Genomic DNA, 27,079 nt, shown 5'->3' on the forward strand with positions numbered 1-27,079 from the left:
ATGGTGAAGATGACCAAGTCAAAGACCTTCCAGGCTTACCTGCCCTCGTGCCACCGCACCTACAGCTGCATCCACTGCCGGGCGCACCTGGCCAATCACGACGAGCTCATCTCAAAGGTACGCTCAGAAGCAATCAGCTTAGTTTCTCCCTTTCCTTCCTGTGGGTCCATCCTAAAGCCCCAGACACACCAAGGGCTGACCACAGCACAGCAAGGGCTGACCACACCACAGCAAGGGCTGACCACACCACAGCAAGGGCTGACCACAGCAGTGCCATTTGCAACTTTTTATCAGACATATTCTGGAATAGAAGTAGAGACGAAACCGTTTCAGTGGTGAGCGAGAGTGGTGTGAAAATAGCAGGCAAACACTGCTTTGTTTCATGTATGTGGTTTGTATATCTGCAGTAGGTCTCACGTAGGCGTAGAACGTACGTGCTAGTTGACCGTCAGCTGCTGTGGTCTTTGCGGCGTTGTTCAAGTTGAACTTTTTGGCCCCGACAGACACGGCAAGATCATCTTCACAAATTAACACCACTTTTGATTTTTGCAGCGTAAAAAAATGATTTTTGCAGCGTAAAATGCCATCGGCAAAAATCACGATCCCCAGAAAACTCTGCAAAAATCATTTGAAATGGTGTTCATTTGTGAAGATTATCTCCCTGAACACGAGGCTCTCAGTTGTACAAACTTTTGTTAACCACCACAGAGCTTATTTCAGGCATCTAACCAAAAACCCCAATACAAAGCACATCTAACCAAAACCCCCAATACAAAGCACATCTAACCAAAACCCCCAATACAAAGCACAACTAACCAAAAACCCCAATACAAAACACATCTAACCAAAACCCCCAATACAAAGCACATCTAACCAAAACCCCCGTACAAAACACATCTAACCAAAACCCCCGTACAAAACACATCTAACCAAAACCCCCAATACAAAACACATCTAACCAAAACCCCCATACAAAACACATCTAACCAAAACCCCCGTACAAAACACATCTAACCAAAAACCCCATACAAAACACATCTAACCAAAACCCCCAATACAAAACACATCTAACCAAAACCCCCATACAAAACACATCTAACCAAAACCCCCGTACAAAACACATCTAACCAAAAACCCCGTACAAAACACATCTAACCAAAACCCCCAATACAAAACACATGTGGTTTGGCCTACAAAAAGACATCATCCCTGCAGTACTCTATTCTCATAAACAAAACACACTGAACCGACAAATATTATTCTATTCACATTATTTGCTTGGAAAAATTAAACATTACGTCAACATCTACATTTAATTTCTGTGAGCTATGATTTGTAAGACTTGAAAATAATTGCAAAGTCAGATAGTCGTTGTTTGGTTGTAGTAATGAATGCAAGGCCACAAAGTGAGATTGAATTGAGAGAGTTTTAGGACGCATTCTTGCTGCGCTCTATATTGGATGGTAAACAAATCTCGAGTTACATCTGTCATGGAAAGTGCAGTCCAGCATACAGTACCCACAATGCAGCGTGTCTTGAAATTACTTATGCAAATCAGCCTGTTTCACTCCACTTAAAGCAAACGAGTCTACACTTTACCACATCATGGTTCCTCATTTTAAGGAAATTGAAAGTTTGATTTTCAGGAAGTTGGGGATAAAGCCAAGACTTCAGCCAACACCTCAAAGAAAAGCTCTTTCCAATGGAAAAATAGTCAGCCATCTTGGTTTGGGTCATTGTCTTCAGGCTGAGATCAGATCATAAATTGAGGACCATGATGACATTGTTTTAGCTTCATTTAGTTTAGAGAGACATGACCAAGTCCATTTTGCTCGTCCATGTCAAGTACAACTATGTCAAATCTAAATAAACAAATAAAAAGTCTAAATGTTTAAACAGCAAATCAAGTCCTAACAAATCAAGACAAAAAAATCTAAGACTTTTCAATGCACTATGGTTTTAATAGGATAAAAACCTGGTAAGAGCATCATGAGTTGCATTTCTATAATCACTTTCAACTTACAAATATACAAATTCAGAAAGAAGAATTTAAATTCAGTCATTTGCGGGAACAAATCTCATCACTTTCAATCTAAGGGCTAATGTACACCGCCTCCGGAACAGATGCGGTACGGCTGCGAACAGACCCACACTCGTGTCATCTGTCAGACGTATGCGGGATCCGACAAAAATAGAACAGGTGCGTAATTTTTCCGTACCGCATGTATCGCCCATCAATTAACATGGGCGAGAGTCGATCCGGCAGTTTTCCCTCAACCGCAACACAGCCATAACACATCTGGTGTACATTGCCTGTAAGTCATTGACACAGACACAGATACACACACACACACACACACACACACACACACACACACACACACACACACACACACACACACACACACACACAGAGTATATCTTTTGTCAAGTCAGGACTTGAGAAACCTTTTCGAGTCGTCAAAGTCCCAAGTCACCAGAACCAAAGTCAGTCAAGTCTCAAATCCATGGCCAGCGTGAGCGCTTGCTGCTGCACGAATAAACTCTGGACTGTCACCTGAAGGGACTCACCATTGATCCAATGTCTTCTGCTATTAGTGGAAGTGTTATTGTGGCAAATGACGTTTGTGTTTGACAGCGTCGACGTTTCATGTCCTCAATAACGTCTGTGCACTTCCTGTCTGCTGCTGCATCCTTTATTTCTGCAGTCAATTCTCTGAGGCCGGTTGCACAAAGAACCTTAAGTTAAGATTTTCCTTAGAGTCCGAGTTAAGGTGTCCAAAATCGGTTGCACAAAACACCCTTAAATCTTGTGCTTATGTTTTCCTTAAAATGTTAACCTTAAGGAGAATATTTAAGGGTGTTCTGTGCAACCGATTTTATTTTATGGACACCTTAAATCAGACTCTAAGGAAGATCTTAAGTTAAGGTGCTTTGTGCAACTGGCCCCTGTGAGGCTTACATGACAGCTGCTGCTGCTGCTATTATTACTGAATAATTTCTGCAGGGCACACCAGAGCTGGTCTGTCTTTTCTGCATTAGTGACGTAGCTATTTTTGACTCTGTTGCTCCTTATAGTATCAAAAAAAAAGTCAAAACCAAAAAACCCTTATTACCAAAGAGAGAGAGGGAGAGCTTTTTTATCAGATACAAATCAAGACAATCAGAGCCCAGATCTGCTTCACTGGCGTTGCCTTTTCTATTAACTCTGGGAACTGTTTTGCAACCATTTAATTTGATCTTTGATCCTAGAGTGGAGGGTGTCTCACCTGTTGTCTTCTCCCCGCCATCGAGACATATAGCTGAATTCCCCAGAGAAAACATTGACACAGTTAGTATTAGTATTTTATTGACTGTCAGCACCTGTTTGCCCACTGGAGAATCACTGTTGAATTTTAAGCTTTTTATGCTGTGGGACAAACCCTTCTTTCTGTTGGCCTATCTCTAAACTTTCTTTTCTCTCAGAATTTCTAAGACAAATGAGTGTGAATTTAACCGACATCTTTGAGTCAAATTTATCGATTGATTTAGTTATTTACGATTAAGGTTTAAGAACACTCTGCAGAACACAGAGACGGTCCTCCAGCAAGTCACAAATGATCTTTGTACTCATCTAGGCACTGAGACTCCATTATAAGACGTGTCCTCATCTGAACCTATTGCTAAACATCCACTCCTCCTGTTGAACATCAACATTTTAAGCAATCTGTCGTTTGACTTTCATAGAAATCAGACGTCTCCTTTTTTTATTTAATGCAATGTTTGTGTCAAACGGCTGTCAAAGAAAGCTCTCTGAATTGAAGCCAAATAAACGTTGAGTACTAGTGCTGTAAAGGCTTGGCAGTGTTGCTCTGAATCTAGAGATCACTCTTACAGCTCCTTTCAAAGTAACGTTCAATTAGATTATGTTTTAAAAGCCGCACTGACTAGCCAAGATTTTAATGTAAAAAAATATCCACCCGCCTTCTCGGTCTAAGTCACAAAATGAGACTGCGATGGAGAAAAGCGCCCTATCCCCACTAATTGAGACATGGCGCATTTAATTCCATTATGAAATTCTGGTGTCAGCTGAGGTTGCTGGTGGAAACAGAAAGTGGCAAATCAAAATTGAATAGCAAAATATAAAACTGCCTCTCAAATGTCAGTGAGCGAGCACTGCTGCTCTCGTCCTTCTGTTGCTTGTAAAGCATCACAGACCTGAGCGTGCTCTGTGCAGTTTACCGTCGTCACACCACAGGGATTCTGGGTATTGAAGTTCAAATTTACCTCTCACTGAAACTTGGTTCCGCCAACATGCAGAGTCGCCTGGTGCAGCTTGAAGATAAATTCCCCACATTGTTTGAAATGTGGTACAGTAGTTGCCTCATGTATGTTAGGGTTAATACTCCTGTTAAAGACATGTATGTTAGGGTTAATACTCCTGTCAAAGACATGTACCGTATGTTAGGGTTAATACTCCTGTCAAAGACATGTATGTGAGGGTTAATACTCCTGTCAAATACATGATTATATTAAGTGCCCCTGACCAAGACCCTGGCAATCGAACTTCACTTCCTCGAGCGGAGAAATCCAACTAATGAATGTTGTAAACCAGGGGTTTCCCCGTTACATTACTGTCACATTACTGCAGCACTAGACTGAATTGTGTGTATTGAATGGTTGCTTTAACCTGATCATTCCCAGTTACAGCGGGTTAGTGTGCATGTAAAGGTACAGCGGGTTAGTGTGCATGTAAAGTTACAGCGGGTTAGCGTGCATGTAAAGTTACAGCGGGTTAGCGTGCATGTAAAGTTACAGCGGGCTAGTGTGCATGTAAAGTTACAGCGGGTTAGCGTGCATGTAAAGTTACAGCGGGTTAGCGTGCATGTAAAGTTACAGCGGGCTAGTGTGCATGTAAAGTTACAGCGCGTTAGCATGCATATAAAGTTACAGCGGGTTAGTGTGCATGTAAAGTTACAGCGGGTTAGTGTGCATGTAAAGTTACAGCGGGTTAGTGTGCATGTAAAGTTACAGCGGGTTAGTGTGCATGTAAAGTTACAGCGTGTTAACATGCATGTAAAGTTACAGCGGGTTAGTGTGCATGTAAAGTTACAGCGGGTTAGTGTGCATGTAAATTTACAGCGGGTTAGTGTGCATGTAAAGTTACAGCGCGTTAGCGTGCATGTAAAGTTACAGCGGGTTAGTGTGCATGTAAAGTTACAGCGCGTTAGTGTGCATGTAAAGTTACAGCGGGTTAGTGTGCATGTAAAGTTACAGCGGGTTAATGTGCATGCAAAGTTACAGCGGGTTAGTGTGCATGTAAAGTTACAGCGGGTTAGTGTGCATGTAAAATTACAGCGGGTTAGCATGCATGTAAAGTTACAGCGGGTTAGTGTGCATGTAAAGTTACAGCGGGTTAGTGTGCATGTAAAGTTACAGCGGGTTAGTGTGCATGTAAAGTTACAGCACGTTAGCGTGCATGTAAATTTACAGCGGGTTAGCGTGCATGTAAAGTTACAGCGGGCTAGTGTGCATGTAAAGTTACAGCGCGTTAGCATGCATGTAAAGTTACAGCGGGTTAGTGTGCATGTAAAGTTACAGTGGGTTAGTGTGCATGTAAAGTTACAGCGGGTTAGTGTGCATGTAAAGTTACAGCGGGTTAGTGTGCATGTAAAGTTACAGCGCGTTAGCATGCATGTAAAGTTACAGCGGGTTAGTGTGCATGTAAAGTTACAGCGGGTTAGCGTGCATGTAAAGTTACAGCGCGTTAGCATGCATGTAAAGTTACAGCGGGCTAGTGTGCATGTAAAGTTACAGCACGTTAGCATGCATGTAAAGTTACAGCGGGTTAGTGTGCATGTAAAGTTACAGCGGGTTAGTGTGCATGTAAAGTTACAGCGGGTTAGTGTGCATGTAAAGTGACAGCGGGTTAGTGTGCATGTAAAGTTACAGCGCGTTAACATGCATGTAAAGTTACAGCGGGTTAGTGTGCATGTAAAGTTACAGCGGGTTAGTGTGCATGTAAATTTACAGCGGGTTAGTGTGCATGTAAAGTTACAGCGCGTTAGCGTGCATGTAAAGTTACAGCGGGTTAGTGTGCATGTAAAGTTACAGCGCGTTAGTGTGCATGTAAAGTTACAGCGGGTTAGTGTGCATGTAAAGTTACAGCGGGTTAATGTGCATGTAAAGTTACAGCGGGTTAGTGTGCATGTAAAGTTAAGGCGGGTTAGTGTGCATGTAAAGTTACAGCGGGTTAGCATGCATGTAAAGTTACAGCGGGTTAGTGTGCATGTAAAGTTACAGCGGGTTAGTGTGCATGTAAAGTTACAGCGGGTTAGTGTGCATGTAAAGTTACAGCACGTTAGCGTGCATGTAAAGTTACAGCGGGTTAGCGTGCATGTAAAGTTACAGCGGGCTAGTGTGCATGTAAAGTTACAGCGCGTTAGCATGCATGTAAAGTCACAGCGGGTTAGTGTGCATGTAAAGTTACAGCGGGTTAGTGTGCATGTAAAGTTACAGCGGGTTAGTGTGCATGTAAAGTTACAGCGGGTTAGTGTGCATGTAAAGTTACAGCGCGTTAGCATGCATGTAAAGTTACAGCGGGTTAGTGTGCATGTAAAGTTACAGCGGGTTAGCGTGCATGTAAAGTTACAGCGCGTTAGCATGCATGTAAAGTTACAGCGGGTTAGTGTGCATGTAAAGTTACAGCGGGTTAGTGTGCATGTAAAGTTACAGCGGGTTAGTGTGCATGTAAAGTTACAGCGCGTTAGTGTGCATGTAAAGTTGCAGCGGGTTAGTGTGCATGTAAAGTTACAGCGGGTTAGTGTGCATGTAAAGTTACAGCGGGTTAGTGTGCATGTAAAGGACGTGCTCAGTGAGTAAATTGATATGCCACCAAATGAACCAAAGTGCCACTGACTGAGGCGGTGACCTTTCTAAGTGCTGTGAGAAGGGAGTGAGCTCTCTGTTGGGCACTCGCCACACACATGCTAGTGCTCCACACAGCTAGGCGGATTATTGAAATGGCAAAGAGGAGCAGCCCATGCACTTTTGCCATCTCCATGTCAAAATCCATTTGCCTCCTGCAGCTTGGAGAATTGGAAGCTCACAGCTTGTTAGTGGAAGCAGGAGAACGTCGGTCTGCAAATAGCTCCACCAGCAGACTGGCTGGTTTCTCTTAGCAGCGCTGAAGGCCTCGGGATAGAAACTCGGGAGTTGAAATGTCTGCACAAGCGGGATTTCACATGGTGCTCGTTGTTGAAGAACATCATAAATCAGTTGGAGTGGAGGAGCTAAAGGTTCAACTTCAAGGCTCAAACAACTTTAATGTCCCCGAGAGAGTGACCTGTCTCATAATGAACCTCATTCAACCTGTCAAGTGCCCAGTCAGATCCTTGATTTATTGTCACATCAAAAACTATTATCACTTAACACCGGTATTTGTGTGAGATCCGGGTTGGACCGGACAGCGTTCCAGAGTCTCCAGCTCGCTGAATGAAGAGCCGAGCGACCCTGGTTCCTCAGGCACAGACTTCTGAATGAAGAGCCGAGCGACCCTGGTTCCTCAGGCACAGACTTCTGCTTTTCCAAATGTCTGCTACACAGGTGCTTAAAGGCAAGAAGCAGAACTGCGTATAACTCCTCATAAAGGTCCAGCAAGGACGTTTAGTCATCCGAAGGGAGATATTAGCAGTGCTGTTGACGGGTTCACTGCTCTTCAGTTGGGCTTTAACTTGATTTTCTTGTAGTTAAACGTCTCATAAAACCATTTAGTGCAACCTGATTCATTGACATGACACAATGAATCATTACCCCCCCACATGACATCATCACCCACCTTCTTCTGTTTCGTTCCATATTGTTCCCCCTGGTTCCTCTGAGCTGCCAGTGGAGCAGGAATGCTGGATAACCAGTAGCACTAGAGAGCATCAAACAGGGAAATGCAAATAGACTGAATTAATTCTTGCACAGTAGTCATGTTTTCCTCTCGCAGTATATCGAGGCTTAACTAGACTGTGTACTGTGTACTGTACTGTGTACTGTGTACTGTGTACTGTACTGTGTACTCCGCCATCGCTCTGTTCACAAAGTTTTGGCACACGTCTCGCTGCTGCCGCAATCGTAGCTTCTCCCTGTGGTTTGTTCGGTCTCCGATGTGCAATGGTGTGTTTGCACATTTTTAACCTGCATTTCCCTTGAGATCACCAGAGATAAATCCTCAGGAATGTGACTGGAATACACTGATGCCAAAGAAGTTGTGTATTCCTTTCACAAAACTCTGCCAAATACCAATTTGAATGAACTTATCATTCAAATGAAAAGACATGAAATTCTGCAATTCTGTTGAAGTTCCGTTGAGCAAGAAGACACTGCCAGGCAGCTGCAGGGCTGCTGCTGCTGTGCACCTGACAGCAAAGTATTGTATGAAAGTGTCTCTGCGACACAGAGGCTGAGCCTACTGCCCTACCGGCCTACTGTGAGGGTGTTTACTGGGTCTACCGGCCTACTGTGAGGGTGTTTACTGGGTCTACCGGCCTACTGTGAGGGTGTTTACTGGGTCTACCGGCCTACTGTGAGGGTGTTTACTGGGTCTACCGGCCTACTGTAAGAGTGTTTACTGGGTCTACCGGCCTACTGTAAGAGTGTTTACTGGGTCTACCGGCCTACTGTAAGGGTGTTTACTGGGTCTACCGGCCTACTGTGAGGGTGTTTACTGGGTCTACCGGCCTACTGTGAGGGTGTTTACTGGGTCTACCGGGCCTACTGTAAGGGTGTTTACTGGGTCTACCGGCCTACTGTAATGGTGTTTACTGGGTCTACCGGCCTACTGTAAGGGTGTTTACTGGGTCTACCGGCCTACTGTAAGAGTGTTTACTGGGTCTACCGGCCTACTGTAAGAGTGTTTACTGGGTCTACCGGCCTACTGTAAGGGTGTTTACTGGGTCTACCGGCCTACTGTAAGGGTGTTTACTGGGTCTACCGGCCTACTGTAAGAGTGTTTACTGGGTCTACCGGCCTACTGTAAGGGTGTTTACTGGGTCTACCGGCCTACTGTAAGGGTGTTTACTGGGTCTACCGGCCTACTGTAAGGGTGTTTACTGGGTCTACCGGCCTACTGTAAGGGTGTTTACTGGGTCTACCGGCCTACTGTAAGGGTGTTTACTGGGTCTACCGGCCTACTGTAAGGGTGTTTACTGGGTCTACCGGCCTACTGTAAGGGTGTTTACTGGGTCTACCGGCCTACTGTAAGGGTGTTTACTGAGTCTACCGGCCTACTGTAAGGGTGTTTACTGGGTCTACCGGCCTACTGTAAGGGTGTTTACTGGGTCTACCGGCCTACTGTAAGGGTGTTTACTGGGTCTACCGGCCTACTGTAAGAGTGGTTACTGGGTCTACCGGCCTACTGTAAGAGTGTTTACTGGGTCTACCGGCCTACTGTAAGAGTGGTTACTGGGTCTACCGGCCTACTGTAAGAGTGTTTACTGGGTCTACCGGCCTACTGTAAGAGTGTTTACTGGGTCTACCGGCCTACTGTAAGAGTGGTTACTGGGTCTACCGGCCTACTGTAAGAGTGGTTACTGGGTCTACCGGCCTACTGTAAGAGTGGTTACTGGGTCTACCGGCCTACTGTAAGGGTGTTTACTGGGTCTACCGGCCTACTGTAAGAGTGTTTACTGGGTCTACCGGCCTACTGTAAGAGTGTTTACTGGGTCTACCGACCTACTGTAAGAGTGTTTACTGGGTCTACCGGCCTACTGTAAGAGTGTTTACTGGGTCTACCGGCCTACTGTAAGGGTGTTTACTGGGTCTACCAGCCTACCGTCAGTCTTCCCCAGGGCAGCTGTGGCTACATCACCCGTAGCTTACCACCACTGGTACGAATGGTGTGAATGAATAATGATTCCTGTGAAGCGCTTTGGGTGTCTAGAAAAGCGCTATATAAATCCAATCATTATTATTATTATTATTATTACTGTAAGGGTGTTTACTGGGTTGTGTTGTCTACCGGCCTACTGTAAGGGTGTTTACTGCGCCCTGTTGTCTTGTTTACTGGGTCGTGTTGCCTTGTTTACTGGGCTAATGCCATCAGGTCACTCTTGACAAATGACCTCATTAGCCTAACCAATCCTCTTTGATAGTGATTGAATTTGCTCAGGATCTTCCACACTCAGTCTGTCTTTCTCCACTAGATTTCACTAGCAAGTGGAAAACAATAGTTTGTGCAGGTGGGTTAGAGAAAAGCAGAATACTTTTTTTGGGGGGGGGGATTTCGCTCTCGATTTTCTCCTCAATTGTAATTGGCCAATTCCCCCTGCTGTCCTAATCGTTGCTCCACCCACTCTGCCGATCTGAGTTGTAGACTAGCACATGCTTCCTCCGATACATGTGCAGTCACGACTCGGCAGCTGCTTCTTTTCACCTGACAGTGAGGAGTTTCACCAGCAGGACGTAACTTGTGGGAGGATCACGCTACGCCCCCCCAGTTCCCCTCCCCCAGAACAGGTGAAAAGCAGAAGACTTAAGAATGAAAAAACTCCTGCAGTCATATTTTTTTTATTCTTATTATTACTTCTTTTTCGTCTTCTTTTTACATTGCTGTCCAACTTGTCAGGCTATTCGGTTAATATCAGAAAGACTTGGCAGAGATGTGTGTCTTTATTTCTCTTTAAAGTCGACGTGAACAGGAACGGAATGCACTAGCGCGAGCGTCGGAGACTGAAAACAAATTGAGAGGCGGACCATATATACGGTGTCGATTATTTGATTTGACAATTCTGAGGACTGGCTTTGGCATTGGTCAATCCTGGCGTGTTCCACCCCCAAATCGAGTGGGATTCAGCCTGTTGTCGTGCTACGCGAGTGGGATCCGCAGAGTACCAGGCAGCCAGCTGCTTCGTGCGGAGCGAGCGGACAATCCGATGCATGGGTGCTGCCCGCCCGCCTGGAATCTCCGAGGGGCGACCCCTGACTACCACGCTCTCAAGCGCGCGCCATTCACGCTATTTCTGTAAATACGATATTCCTGGAATGCGCGTTTTAACGAGCCAGTTACATTTCTTTGCATTCTTAGAGATTATAGTTTTTGTTTTTTGTTCATGTTTCAGACAATTGGCCAAGTTAGTAGTTAGTTTATGGGATAGGAATTCTGCCAGATGACAGGCACTAGGCGCCATTTTCTACTTCATTTGGAAGAGAAAATCATCCTGAAATGAAGATTTGATTGACAGCTGCATGTCGTGATATGATTGGTTGAAATGGGGTAGAAATCTGATAGTACTAGGTGACGTCAGCAAACTGTACATTACTGTTATCAATGAAATCTTGAAAAATGAACTTTTGATGTGAAAAATTGTGAAAAACTAAAGAAATTAAATTGTTGTGATTTTGTTTGCATACATTATTAAATAGGTGCACTGCATACCCAGGTATTTGAACTAAAAGAAAAGAAAAGTCATTTTTGGGTTCAGCTCGACTTTAATAGGGAATCTTATATAGGGGAACACAATAATACTCTTCTGTAACAGACAACTTTTGACAAGTTCTTAGTTTAATGGACTAATGGACCAAAATAACTGGACCTGACAGAACATGTTCAGGCACGTCTCAGGCATGTCTCAGGCATGTCTCTGCAAACCTCCCAGGCAACAGAGATGGCTCGTTTAAATGTGCCCATGTGCTTATCTTGATTTTCAACATTGCTTTGAGACTACATTGAAACTTTTTTTTTTTGTACTTTTATCATCTACAACCCTAATCCAGGGCCGATACCTGTTAAATAAGGGACTGAACAGTGAATTTCATGATCTGTATTGTGCAGTTCATGTTGTGTTTTAATTGAATGCACAAAGCATTCATGAGAAAAAAAAAATCCACAATCAAATCAGATCCTAATTTTGAAAATGGCTGTTGCCAAATGCAGCACGCTGTTGCTAATGTTATGGTATCGATATCCTCATCATTACAACAGCTCAGGTCTATTTATAACCCGTCTCTTCCTTCCTTGCCACACCTCCTTGGCATTTGTGTGTGGCGTAGTCCAATCGGCATCAGCGCTCCTCAACCCTCCTAAGCCCATTATGTTACTTAGGAGAAGACGACACCGTAGTCTTGCTGTTTTCCACTCCATGCTGCCAAGGCCCTGCCCCGCCCTCATTTGGATCCCATATGAAATGTGTAAAATCCCGCGTTTTGCTGCCTCACGCCAACGGATGGGGGTGACTATCACCACATGCAAGTGATCACATCATGTGACTATCACCACATGCAAGTGATCACACGTGTGCTCGTAGGGAGAAGAAGTCATCATGGTTCCTTATTGAGTCATGCTAACACCAAAGGGAGATGCTATGAGGGGTTTTGTAACTTTGGGCAGATTTCTCTCTACAGTTCTCTGCAGTTTGAATGCTGCACATGTCATGAGCCAGGTATAAAAGTGTTCCCCTGAGCTTCTGCAGCCAGCCTTCCAGACACGCCTGCAGACAAAGCAGAGAGGATTAACCTGAGCGCACTGGGCTGCTGGCCACACCTCCCCTGCCCCGCCTCCCCCCCAATCCTCAGCCATTAAACAAATCATGGGAAGCTTCTTCTGAAAAAGCCCGTCTCTCACTGCTGCTAATAGAGAGCCCCAGGATGCTAACACTCCTGGTTCTTCACTGTTTCTGCCTATGGGATTTTTGAATGGGTTTTTGGCGCGATGCTTCTAATAAGGTCTCTGGGCAACGCAAGCAAATGCAAACCAGTGTTCAGTAGGATAATCTTCACACATGAGGACCACTTTCATGAGTTTTTAAGCTTTCACGTGCCGTTAAAAGGGCGGCTAGCTAGCAAACGGCTAAAGGAGAGTACACTGTTGAGTCGACGGGGATATTATACGTCAATAACGTCATCACTTCAAAGGACGAACACGGAAATTCTCTTTACCTCACCTGGTTCAGCCCAGGATAATCAGCAGCGCACACATCAACAACACTCCAGGTTGAGTGGTGACGTGACGGGGAAGCCTATGCGACACTGTGTGTAGTTCTGGATTAGCTTAGCACGAGCTTTTTAATTCTAGGGCTCGCATTTACGCTTCAAAACTCATGAAAGTGGTCCTCATGTGTGAAGATTATCCCGCTGAACACTTGTTCGCGTTTGATTAAGCTTGCGTTGCCCAGAGACCTTATTTGAAGCATCGCGGCAAAAACCCATTCAAAAATCCTATAGGCAGAAACAGTGTAGAACCAGGAAGTCCGGGACTTCCGCGTTCCGACTACAAAAATACGTCATCTCTGGGGCTCTCTATAGCTACTTTTCAGGTGACATGGTCACATGGGCCCGCTTCGTGATACCTGGCTCCTACCTGAATCTGGTTGATGCACACCGATAAGCGAAGACAACCTCATCTCTGTCAAAATCAGATGGGACATCCTGGCTTTGTAGCAGTTACTCTACTCACACATGTCTTTTGAACATCGCTGTCAGCAGCTCATATTACTGTCATCCAAAACCGGCAGATACTATACTGTACGTACTGCAGTGTGCATACTGAGGAGTTAGAGCACACCTACCCTGGCCTTCTCCCCGGCCTTCTCCCCGGCCTTCTCCCTGGCCTTCTCTTCAGGGTTTCTCCCTGGCCTTCTCTTCAGGGTTTCTCCAGCACCTTGGCTCCGTCCGTCCTCCCATCAGCCTGATGGAAAGTTGCTAATGGATGGATCACATTTGTCATTTCTTGCCATTGCATCCATTCCTTTTTGCTCTTTTGTTCCCTTCGCTGGAACATTGGCACCACTTCCGCGGGTTAGGTGGCATGAGGACAACGGGGACAGAACTGGCAACTCATGGTGTGTCCGGGTACTGCAGCGGTAGAATAGTATTGCTATATGTACTGTCTAGGCTGTCTAGGGTGAGAGAAGAAGACACTGTTTCTAAACTCAGGCCAACAGTGTTAAAGAGGACATGAAACATGTGATCATATGACTCTAGTTCATTTGCATTTCACCTCAGACAAGAGTCAAGACAGTACACTGTCTTTCAAGTAGGACATTTACCTCGATTTGCTAGAAATATTATGCACAACATTCCATGTTTTCACCAACTTGGCGCTGCTTGATGACATCACTGGGGTGTAGTGTTAATTTTGTCGGCTATTTTTTAATTTAGTCTTAGTCTTAGTCCCATGTTAAATGTCCTTGTTAGTCTTTATCATATTTAGTCAACCTCATCCTGTTTTTATTTAGTCAAGTTTTAGTCGACTAAAAGTTTGAGCATTTTAGTCTCAGCTTAGTCAAATAAAACTAAAAGTCTAAACATGTTAGTCTCGTCTTAGTCTTGGGGAAAAAGGTAGTCGACTAACATTTTTCGTCATAGTTTTCGTCGACGAAATTAACACTACTGGGGTGACTGTACAGTACAGTGGGGTACTGGCTAGTTAAGTGTTGGTATTAAGTATTTTGAATTCTAACAGGCTCACAGCATACATGCTGTTGTGTTTCTGACTTGGATTGTGGTTGTTTTGATGAATCAAATCGTTCAAAATCCTTATACTGTACAGTCACCCTAGGGTTGTCATCTCATCAAGCAGCGCCCTAGCTGGCGAAAAGCTGTTCATATTTCGAGCAAATTCGAGGTAAATTTCAGACTTGAAAGCAGTGGTACGGTCTTGTCTGAGGTGAAACGCAAATGAGCTAGAGTCATATGATCAAATGTTTCATGTCCTCTTTAAGATGACTGCGAGTATAAATAGGTTTTGAGTCTAGATTTGAAGATTTCAACAGAATTGGCCTCCCAGACTGTAAGAGGTAGCTGCTTCCAGAGTTAAGGAGCTCGGTAGGTCAACGCTCTATTGCCTGCTGATTTTTTCCCTCTTGATTCTACAGACGGTAAGGCAGCCAGAATCCTGCACCTTTAAAGTCACATCTCTGGCTTGAATTGGGAGCCAGAGTGAAGGGAAGTTAGTTTTGTGGTAATGTGGTCAAATCTCCTGGTTTTGGCTCGTATTCTGTTAGGGTGCTTTCTCACTGGGAACGATTGCTTTCGTTCCGTGCCCAAGTACGGTCGCTCCCATCTCCCCCCGCTGGTCAGCTGTCACATTACAAGATTTCCTCCGTGCTCGGGAATGGAACGGAACACTTGCAGAGTACACTTGCGTCATCAACTATGCCTGGAGTGTATCCTCGCCCATGTGTTGTCTATGTGGTTCGGTACGGTTGCCGTTCACATTTGTTCCATCCCACGGGCACGCCAAAGCGTTCCCCCGGGCCACCTTTTCAAGTGGATCGTGTCACGGTTCACCATGCTGCGCCCGGGCACGGAACGCAACGTTCACACTCATGAAATGAACCAGACCCGGGGTCAGTTTGGGGACAAGTGTGTTTCGGAAACGGTCCCGGGTCCCCAGTGTGAAACCACCCTTAGTGGTAGTTTTGTAAACACTACAGTTTAGGTAGGCCAGAGAGTAGGATGCTGACTGAGTAGTAGAGTAGTTCATGTTGAGCCTACCAGACAACCTCCTTCTCTCCAGAGTGGATTTAGATGTTGTGTCTTTGCCTAAAGAAGTGGATTGTTATCTGGACGGCGTCGCTCTCTTCAGTCCCACGTGGTCAAGAGGATTTGTGGATTTCTGAGATTTCCTTTTTTTTTAACCCATTGATACCTGATGCAGCATTTGTGTGTGTATCCCTTTAAGACCGTGAACTGCGTTAACGCTGTCGGGCTACTATCTGAATTGGACTTCATCATCGATTCGTGTTGTTTTTTTTCTTTTGTTGTTCTACCAACTTAAGAATCTTAAAAAGGACTTATTGTGACGAGCATCTTCTTGCTTCTAATGTGTTTTTTATGTGGCTGAGTGCTCTACTATGAAGAGGGAATAACACTGCTCAAATAGAAATAGACTGTGGGAAACAGATAAGGGCAGAGGGAGAGAGATCAGTCCTTTTGCCAGTGGTTAAGCTGATAGCTCGGCCGGGTCCCAGTCAACCACAGATATGACACCCACCACCGCTTGTCACATGGACTAACCCCCCCCCCCCCACACACACACACACACACACACACACACACACACACACACACACACACACACACACACACACACACACACACACACACACACACACACACACACACACACACACACACACACACACACACACACACACACACACACACAGGCACTCCAAATCCCTTCCCTACACACGAGGTCAGAGCTTGTCGTCGGCTCCGTGAGGGACGACCTAGTTCCCTCGCTCCCAGATAAAGCCAGGCGGCTACACACACCGGGCCGGGGCGACGGCAAAGAACTAGCCGACTGTTGCACTGTTGCAAAAAGTTGCACTTGAACAGAGCGCAAAAGACTACAGCTGAGTGACGTTCAACTACTAGCATGTATGTTCTGCACCTGCGCAACACCTACTGTAGGACTGCAGATATACAAAGCAGTGTTTCCCTGCTATTCTCACTCCACTCTCGCTCACCACTTAAAACGGTTTTGTAATATACTACTACTACCAGAGGTGTGGACTCGAGTCACATGACTTGGACTCGAGTCAGACTCGAGTCACACATTGGACAACTTTGGACTCGACTTGACAAAATCAACAAAGACTTACAACTCGACTTGGACTTGAACACCAATGACTCGTGACTTGACTTGGACTTGAGCCTTTTGACTTGGACTTGAGCCTTTTGACTTGAAAAGACTTGATACCTTCCTCCAAACCCAAAGATTAAAAAATGTTATTTAAAGACACTAATAATCCACTCGCTACAGCAAACCTGCCATTCGCAAGATGGAATAATCAATACAGACACCACGGAGGGAATTCACCATGCAAACTATTGTTCTCATTGAGCTGAGCGCGGCCTATTGCAATGAACGTAGCCTACAGTGAGCGTCACTAATTACAACTGCGCGGGAGACAACTTTTCAACCTCTCTTACCTCGATAATACTCTTGTTAAAATAGCAGTCCATTTGGTGAAGAGCACATTATGACTTGTTTAAGACTTGAAACTAAAAGTGTATGACTTGGACTTGACTTGGGACTTGTGAGTGTTGACTTGTGACTTGACTCGAGACTTGCCTGTCTTGACTTGTGACTTGACTCGAGACTTGCCTGTCTTGACTTGTGACTTGACTCGAGACTTGCCTGTCTTGACTTGTGACTTGACTCGAGCCTTGCCTGTCTTGACTTGTGACTTGACTCGAGACTTGCCTGTCTTGACTTGTGACTTGACTCGAGCCTTGCCTGTCTTGAGTTGTGTCTTGACTTGTGACTTGACTCGAGACTTGCCTGTCTTGACTTGTGACTTGACTCGAGACTTGCCTGTCTTGACTTGGGACTTGACTCGAGACTTGCCTGTCTTGACTTGTGACTTGACTCGAGCCTTGCCTGTCTTGACTTGGGACTTGACTCGAGACTTGCCTGTCTTGACTTGGGACTTGACTCGAGACTTGCCTGTCTTGACTTGTGACTTGACTCGAGCCTTGCCTGTCTTGACTTGTGACTTGACTCGAGACTTGCCTGTCTTGACTTGTGACTTGACTCGAGCCTTGCCTGTCTTGACTTGTGACTTGACTCGAGACTTGCCTGTCTTGACTTGTGACTTGACTCGAGCCTTGCCTGTCTTGACTTGTGACTTGACTCGAGACTTGCCTGTCTTGACTTGGGACTTGACTCGAGACTTGCCTGTCTTGACTTGTGACTTGACTCGAGACTTGCCTGTCTTGACTTGGGACTTGACTCGAGACTTGCCTGTCTTGACTTGTGACTTGACTCGAGCCTTGCCTGTCTTGACTTGGGACTTGACTCGAGACTTGTGTGCAAAAACTTGCGACTGACTTGTGACTTGCAAAACAATGACTTGTTCCCACCTCTGACTACTACTTCTGGAGAAGATGTCTGATGAAAAGTTGTAAATGGCGCTGCTGTCAGCCGGCCCTCACCTGGTCTTTTGCTTGTGGAAGAAGAAAGGAAGAGGCGGAGGTGGAAAAATAAGGAGAAAACCGCACTAAATGTGATATCAGGCAGCGACAGGCTCAAAGGGCTTTCCTGATCCCGAAGGCTACGTCGTCGTGAAACTATTTGTGTATTGGAATGATCAGATGACATAAAGGTGGAAAATGAGGAGAATATTTAGGCCAATATTTAGGCCTCTCTTCTCGCGCGCTGCTTCGCTCCCGGCTGACCAGCCAATCAAGAGTGATTTCTCTCACCGATGGCCCAACGTCATGTCCGACATGTTGAATCGTCGAAAAAGCATCCCCCAAAAGGCCGACTAGTGGCAACGGTGCGGAACACACTGCAGAGACGAGGACGAGTCGGGGTTAAAGGTTGATGTGTTCCTGTCTGTCTACCTTTCACTCATGTCAAATCCAAACTGTCAATTTGAAAGTATAACAGCGAGACGTTCCACCTGCTGTGGCCGCAGCAGAGAGCAGCAAAGGGGGTTGAACAATGAATCAAAAAATGAATGAACTTGTGCCATTTGAAAATCGCAGAGGCTGCAACTAATTGGTGAATTTGATATGAATGGCAGTTAAAGATTTTGTCAGTATCTTTCAGCCACTACTTGTTGAAACCCAAACTTTATTTTATTATCTCAAATGAAATTCCCTTTGGGGGTTCTTTAAGGGAAAGAAAAAGGTTCCCCCCTGTGGAGGCTGTGGTCACAGGCCCCTGAGCGGAGATGGGTTCCCCCCTGTGGAGGCTGTGGTCACAGGCCCCTGAGCGGAGATGGGTTCCCCCCTGTGGAGGCTGTGGTCACAGGCGGCAGCTGGTGCTCCTATTAGAGCGTATTAGCTGTGCGCCCACAGCCACACAGCCTTATCTGCTGCGCTCATTTGCAATGGAAAAAGCAAAGCCGATTGAGGCTCATCACTGTCTGCGCCGGCCAAGGGTGAGACAGGCCAGAGGGGGGAGGCTGGACGGCCCGGTGTCCACCTACTGGGAGAGCAGTGCGGTGCACTCATGTAACATTCATCTATGTAAAACCCCTTGCACCCCGACTTTCCCCTTACATTTCCCCTCTTAAGTAGCTTCAAAGTTAGAAGACACATGTTTCCCTCATACTGTACGTCACAAACATACCTCTGTATGGTTCCACCGCTTCACTGAAGCTTCAGCCGCTTATCGAAATATTCAAATCCAAGACGCCATGTTTTTATGACTGCACCATTGATGACATCAAATGGAAACATTCAAGAGGTCTGACTTGTGCATCATTTTATACACATTTCCCTGTAATTCAGCCGGACGTTTGGTATATTTGGAAAACTTTGTGGGATTTTGGCTAGAATGTCAAATAAAGTTATGTGGGTTCCATTGGAAAAGCAATGGGGATGAACGAAGGGGTTCATCACAAACTCCAAACTGAGAAAATCTGTTATCAAAAGTTCATGACTTGTTATTTAATGGGGGAAAATACAGATGTTTACTAAGCAAAGGCTTAAAATAGCTGATAGTCATTCCTTGGGAGAAACAACTATTTAGTCATAGCAGTGCCAGGTGCCAATGAAAATCAACACTTAATTTCATTCCTGTCAAAGGCAGACGGTCTGTCTTTGTTATCAGCAGGTCACTAGATCATTTGAGGTTGGTGTAACACAGATTTTTGTTTCTGTAGTCATTTAGACAGCTTCAGAATTGAAAGATTTTGTGATTTAAATGTTTCCTCCAAATTCGCACTCTGCCAGATGTGCTACTCTTCAACCAAAATGACCTTGTATGCATTTATGCCAAGTGTGCTTCCTCCTTTTCTGCATTTGTCTGTTTTTCAGTTGTGTTTTTAGTGACATTTAATTTAGCGGGTTCAGTGTCTCATCTTTGATAAAGGCACTAAGCTCTCTTAATCAACTCTCACCTAATGGGGCTAGCAGTGGCTAACTTACTTATTATTCAAAAAAAAGTAGGGATGCACCGATGTGAACATTTTGGCCGATACCGATAACCGATATTAACATTGCTGGTATGGCCGATAACTGATATTTACTGATGATGATCTGTATAAAACCACATTTCTATGATAATGACATTTTGTACATAGTGAAAAACACATGTAAACACTGTGAATTTGAAAAAGTTATGCATTTCTTTATTTCCAAAACATTTGGAAAAGCCCATAAATCATAGATTTATCACATTGTTTCCTCTCAATGGGAACATTTTGGCTGATACCGATAACCGATATTAACATTGCAACATCGGACCGATGCCGATATGTTAAAAAATGACTAACATCTGCCGATACCGATATGATTGCCGATATATCGTGCATCCCTAAAAAAAAAGCATCTGTGCCTCATCTAACTTAACGTTACACACGACACAGCAAATAAACACATTTCTCTGCCATCACACTGGACATCAACACTAGCGGGAGATTTCTCCCACTCCCGCAAATATACAGTAATGTTATGTTAACGTTTAACACCTGATGGCATCACAGTCGATGCCATCAGTCAGCAAACAAGAGCAGAAAGCTGGGCTGCATCAGGCTTCAACGAGAGTCCACCTGCCCAGTACATACAAAGTGCTGAGAGCATTTTGTTTTTTACTTTATTTTCAAGTAACTATTTTGGCAACCAACTTGAGTATAAATCTATTGGAAAGAACATATTCCTGCAGGCTGAGGGGGTTTGAGGTCATGCTGTCTTCCTCTGATGTGTGGAGATAAAGCAAAAGGGAAGTACAGAGAATTAACTTCTCCTCTCTCTCACGCTCGTCTCTCCTGGGTGTTCTCAGAAACGGCTCCTCTCATCCTAAAATGTGACTTGATGATAGACTCTGTTGTTTTCCCTCACACGAGTCAGCGCCGCCTCTGTTTTTAGCCTAATTTGACTTCCCACCTGCGGCCAAACTTCTGTGTGGGAACCTTGACGAGGTGGAAGAACAAGTATGTGTGCAGCAGTTAGCAGGTGAAAAGCACCCCAGGGTGTACAGGAAGTGCTGTGTTGTCAACTTACATGCAAATCTTCTCTCTCTCTCTCTTTTCAGTCATTTCAAGGCAGTCAAGGACGAGCATATCTCTTTAACTCAGTGTAAGTATGAGTTCAAATGTGAAGTAAGGGTGCGATCACACCTACTGTACATGTGCAGTGTGGAAAGGTTTTGGTATTGGATGGATATCACCTAATTACAAGCAAAACCAGGGCTTGTAAACAAAAGTCACATGACTAACAAGTAGCTTATCTATTGGACAACATTATTGTGGCCTGTCATCCTGCCAGGTTACAGATTTTGGCAGCAAGGGAGACAAAACTAATCAGACTACACACACAGTGCCTCTAACTTTAGCTAAGCATGTTGAACTGCTCTGCTCTCTTCTTCTGTGGTGTTCACACTACAGTGCCTGTAACTTTAGCTAAGCATGTTGAACTTCTCTGCTCTCTTCTTCTGTGGTGTTCACACTACAATGCCTGTAACTTTAGCTAAGCATGTTGAACTTCTCTGCTCTCTTCTTCTGTGGTGTTCACACTACAGTGCCTGTAACTTTAGCTAAGCATGTTGAACTTCTCTGCTCTCTTCTGTGGTGTTCACACTACAGTGCCTGTAACTTTAGCTAAGCATGTAGAACTTCTCTGCTCTCTTCTTCTGTGGTGTTCACACTACAGTGCCTGTAACTTTAGCTAAGCATGTTGAACTTCTCTGCTCTCTTCTTCTGTGGTGTTCACACTACAATGCCTGTAACTTTAGCTAAGCATGTTGAACTTCTCTGCTCTCTTCTTCTGTGGTGTTCACACTACAGTGCCTGTAACTTTAGCTAAGCATGTTGAACTTCTCTGCTCTCTTCTGTGGTGTTCACACTACAGTGCCTGTAACTTTAGCTAAGCATGTAGAACTTCTCTGCTCTCTTCTTCTGTGGTGTTCACACTACAGTGCCTGTAACTTTAGCTAAGCATGTAGAACTTCTCTGCTCTCTTCTTCTGTGGTGTTCACACTACAGTGCCTGTAACTTTAGCTACTAAGCATGTTGAACTTCTCTGCTCTCTTCTTCTGTGGTGTTCACACTACACTGACTACAGTGCCTGTAACTTTAGCTACTAAGCATGTTGAACTTCTCTGCTCTCTTCTTCTGTGGTGTTCACACCACAAACGAACATTATGAAGAAACAGCTGAATGAGCATCAGTCCAGACTTCATTTCATCATGCTAGGCCTTCCAAGTATGAGGAACTGCTGTCTTATCAGATCTATGTCGCCATCCGTCTCCTTATAGACGGTTTTAACTTGACAACATAAACATTCTAAATTGCTATTAGCTTACTACCTGTTGCAGTGTTTGCTAATACAAAAGCTGACAGGAAATGAGCTGGGTTTCAAACTGTTCCCACCACAATCCCTTGCCATTTTGGGGTCGTTGACTGCAGTGCCACCCAAGTTCGAATGGCGCTGCCTTCACCTGGCCAAACGAACCGAACTAAACAAGTGCAAACCTTTAAGCACACAGCACAGTGGTGAGGCCATTCAGCTTTATGGCAACACGCCCCCACACCCCCCCTAGCCACTCCCCCTACCCACCCCTCAAATCCTGACTCTCTACCACCTTCCTATCCCTAGCTATGGCCCCTTTTCCCTCGCCTTGCTAAAAGTTCATGAGTGAGTGACTGAGTCAGTGTCCTGACTTTGCCACCTTCAGACCCCAGTGGGGCCTGCTGGCCCAGCGTCGTGGGAAGAACTGCTTACACTACGACTAAACTGCTCTCCAAACGTGCTTGGTGTGAACGCGCCCTTACACAGTAGCCATGTTGTTTAGTAAGAAATGTGAAAATACAAAAAAGTCCAAAATGACCCTGAGTGCATTGTGACCCGTGGCTTCTCTCCTCCTGCAGGGTGAATGTGGGCTGCGGGCCAGCTGAGGAGCGGGTTCTCCTCACAGGTTTACATGCTGTGGCTGATATCTACTGTGAAAACTGTAAAACCACCCTGGGCTGGAAATATGTAAGTCAATCACTCCTTGAGCTATCAGTCCAGCCCTGTGTTGTGTTCTTGTTTTGTTTTATTTGCACATATTAAAATCAAAAACCGATTATTCTGGGTTTCTACCTGAGAAATTAAAGTAATATTAATAATGATCCAAACAAAGCATGAGAGGAACAAAAGGAAAACAAAATAGCAACCAACATAAAAACACAGCAAGGAAATGCATAGTGCATAGTGATAGAAATGTAACACTATATTATATACTACTAAAAATGATATTGTTGCATGCGATCCTGTGGCATTTTTTTTAAATGCACCGCTTAAGCTGTTGCGTAACCTGTGGTTCCTTGGCTTCCGACAGGACAACTGATGCCACTGTAGGTCAGAGGAACAAGGTTGCACTCATTAAAGCGTTGCTCATTAAAGCGTTGCTCGTTAAAGCCGCGGCGACAGTTCTCGCTCAGGTTTTGTGTTTCGGGCTCGGCTCGGCGGCCTCCCAGCGCGTCAGATAATTACAGTGCCCAAAAGGCTGGCTCCAGACTGCCAGACTGGTACCTCTGAGAGTCTGCAGTGTTTAAATGTCAGGCCGTTTTGAAGAGGCACGTCCTGGTAATTGTCTGAAAAGACTATAGAAGAGTGTAAAGTAACTGAACACAATATAAGACGAACCAGGGACTCAGTACCCCCACCCCCCCATATCTCCCCTTCAGTGACCAAACAAACAATTAGACAGGAGTTTGCAAGCTAATGATTTGTTTACAAAGCAAAAAAGGCTGAGCAAATACTTCCAGCTGATGAAGCCACATGATCGCTACGCCGAGTCACCTGAAATACTGAGCCTTGTTTTGGCTGTCCTGGGATTGGGACTAGTAGAAATATTCAGACACCATCGTCATCATCCTCATAAAAGGGAGTAAGTGGGCTCTGTCCCACATTGTGATGTCACTGATGATATCACAATGTCTATGACATCATCAGTGACATCACAATGTAGGACAAAAATGGAAACAAACAGAGCCCACTTACCACCTTTTATAATACTAGGGATCTCGCGCGCTCGATTCCTAGGCTCGCCGTTATGATGATGTCATCAGTGGGATTTATGATATCACTGATGATGTCACAGTGGGATTTATGACATCACTTATGATGTCAGTGGGATTTATTACATCACTGGGGGTTATGACATCACTGATGATGTCACAGTGGGATTTATGACATCATGGATGATGTCACAGTGGGATTTATGACATCACAGTGGGACAATCACAGTGGGACAGAGAAACAGAGCCCCAGCTCCCATTTATATACTGATGATGATGTATGTATGACATCATCAGTGATGTCACTTGAGCAATTGTGATGTCATCAGTGATGTCACTTGAGCAACTGTGATTGCCCAACTGTGATGTCACTCAGGCTGTTGTGATGTCATCAGTGATATCTCTCGACCAACTGTGATGTAGTATGAGCCAATGGCGCCTAGGTGGGTGGGCGGTGTCTGTCTGTCGGGGGATTTCCATAACTGCAGCCAACCATGGCGCATCATCATCTTCAGAATCGAGGGTGCGAGATTCCTAGTAACATAAACTTGAATAGAGTAAGCATTTAATGTCCAGACTTTAAAAACAAGATTTAGTGCTTCTTTGCTTCTCTGTCAAATCTGTTCTCACATGCCGGTGAAGATGAAGTCAGTTGGAAGAGTGCTTAAACTACTTGGCGTTTTGGAAGTCAAACCAACTGCATGCTGTTTTTATATGATGCTTGCCTCCATGATTTCAGAACTTTTTTTGTGTGTGTGAAGACCACAGTTGCATTTGGCAATGCAGGCCCAACTTTGAATGACATCAGTAGTGTAGCTTCTCCATGATGGGAAAAAGGATAGAAACGTGGTCACATGATTACATGGTCACATGATTACATGCTGGCTTATTTGATTGAAGAGCACAGGCACTAATGTTCATGGCCTGTTATTAGTCCAGCACAGGGCTGCAGCAGCTGATCCTCAAGAGACCCCTCAAGCATTCGTTTTACATTTGGAATGGAAAGACGTTTTCACTGTTTATCGCCCACTTTGGTCTTGGAATAGGACACAATTAGCTAGCTCTGGTCTCGACTGGGATCCGGTCTTGCCTTGAACTCGACTTGCCTTTGACCGGACTGAGCAGTAGTAGTAATGTCACTGACGTCTCTCTCTTTCCTCTCTTGTTTTGTGTCGTTCTTCCAGGAGCACGCGTTCGAGAGCAGTCAAAAATACAAAGAGGGAAAGTTCATCATTGAGCTGGCGCACATGATCAAGGACAACGGATGGGAGTGAGCGGCTGCGTGCGGCCGCGCGTCCCCTTTCGGACCTTTTTCAATGTTGCTCTATATTGAACTTGCGTGCAGCGACCAGCATCGACCACCGTGTGCCCCCCCTGCACCCCACCACCCCCAGCTTCACGTGCACACCTGCTCATCGTGAAGCTGAGAAGGACAACGGACGTGAAGAAGAGGAGCGACTTGGAAAGATGGCCTCACCGGAATCCTCTCGTTACCTTGAAAGATTGTGCGTTTTCTCCTTTGCAGCTTGGGGTTCGCCGCCCCACGCCCCGCCCCACTCCGCCCACGCCCCGCCCCCACTCCCCTCACGCCCCTCCCATCACAGCTTACAAGTGATTGTGGTGATTTGGCGAGCCCACTATGCGAAAGGAGATAGACTTCACTCAGAGGACATTTCTTATTTCTTTCTTTCTTTTTCACCTCCCCTCCCCCCCCCGCCCTCCAGTGAGAGGGAGGAGGATGACTTTGGGGTTTTGTTGTTGATGTTGTTTATGAATGAATGTTATTTTCTATCGTTTTAACTTCTGGGTTTTGGTAAGGCTTTTGGTGTGATGATGGCAAGTGGATGTTACTGGTTAGCATTTCTTCCCCTGTCAATCCGTCATGGTTTTTGGTCTATAGCCCAGCATGCTTTTTCTTTGCTAATGTCCAAATGGGTATTCAGGGAAGGGTGAGGAGGGGAGGGGCCAGGGTGAGGAGGGGAGGGGCCAGGGTGGGGAGGGGAGGGGCCAGTGTGGGGAGGGGAGGGGTCGTCAGTGTAGTTACACCTCATCATGTAGCAGCATCCTGATTTTTAAACGGTGGCGAAGGATGAGATTGCGGTTGTGTGGGATTTTATACCCGTTGTGTTTTATCCTTTTTATATCTTTCCTTTCTTGTGAATTTTCTTTCGTTACCCCCCCCCCCCCCCTGGTACTGTTCAGCACTCGGAAAGCATTGAAAGCAGCACCTAGTATTTTGTTTGACATAAATGGATATTTACATATATATATAATATATCTATAGATATATACATATTTGTAGTGTTTGGCTAAATTGCGATTGTGGCTGGTCCCATTTTGCAGCAGTACCATAAGTGAAAGACACATGAAGACAAGAGCAGAAATAGATTCTAGACTGGGGAACCGAACATCAGTGTCCACATGTTATAAAACATTATGGCAGACTATATTATTTCATTGTCTAGTAATGAAATAATGAGACTCATATATCCATACATACTATGATTACATATCCATAAGTACTATGAAGATTTTCATAGTATGTAGATATTGTAACATGGATCTTATATAGATTGATATTTACTCTCATGCACTCATGTATATATGCATATGATGTATGTATATATGCATTTTGTGTGTGTTACACAATGGCATACTTGAAAGAAGCTACTTGGTTTGCACTTTGCAGAGGCCTTTGGTTCATAAGTTTAGAGGCAAAAGTTTGTCAAATTGTTATGTTATATAATATATACATATATAATATATAATTATATATTATATAAATTGGTTATGGCCTTTCAATCAATGAGAGTGGGAGCTGGATGGTTACAGGTTCCATCATCTGTTGGGATTGAGCCAGCAGCAATTTTTTATGTTTTCGCAAGGAGCCCATGGTGAAGGATTTCACCGCAGTGCGTTTAGCAGCCATTGCATCTAGAGACCTTCCCCTTCATATCATTTAAATAATCGATAGTTTATATCATCTATATAATCATCAACTTGCTTCTTGTCCCCCCCCCCCCCCCACAAATTCTCCTTATCCCCTTCGGAGAGAGAAATATAATTTCGGTTACATTGCTGCTATCCTAGAAAAAACACATTCTCTTGTCGGTGTTTTCTGCACTTTATGCTGATCTGGCTTTCTGCAGCGTCTG

General features: G+C 44.8%; 1 protein-coding gene across 1 annotated transcript; it reads left to right on the forward strand.

Annotated features, from left to right (window-relative positions):
- Nucleotides 1-25,823, forward strand: LOC310783063 (protein yippee-like 1; the record flags this gene model as incomplete). Its single annotated transcript, XM_083643850.1, has 4 exons — nucleotides 1-117; nucleotides 20,957-21,000; nucleotides 22,791-22,899; nucleotides 25,109-25,823. The coding sequence occupies 4 exons, from the start codon at nucleotides 1-3 to the stop codon at nucleotides 25,196-25,198; spliced, it is 360 nt and encodes a 119-aa protein (XP_083499976.1). The 3' UTR covers nucleotides 25,199-25,823.
- Between the last annotated feature and the right edge of the window lie 1,256 nt (nucleotides 25,824-27,079).

The sequence above is a fragment of the Poromitra crassiceps genome (genome assembly GCF_964638095.1).
Source record: "Poromitra crassiceps genome assembly, chromosome: 10".
Classification (NCBI taxonomy): domain Eukaryota; kingdom Metazoa; phylum Chordata; class Actinopteri; order Beryciformes; family Melamphaidae; genus Poromitra; species Poromitra crassiceps.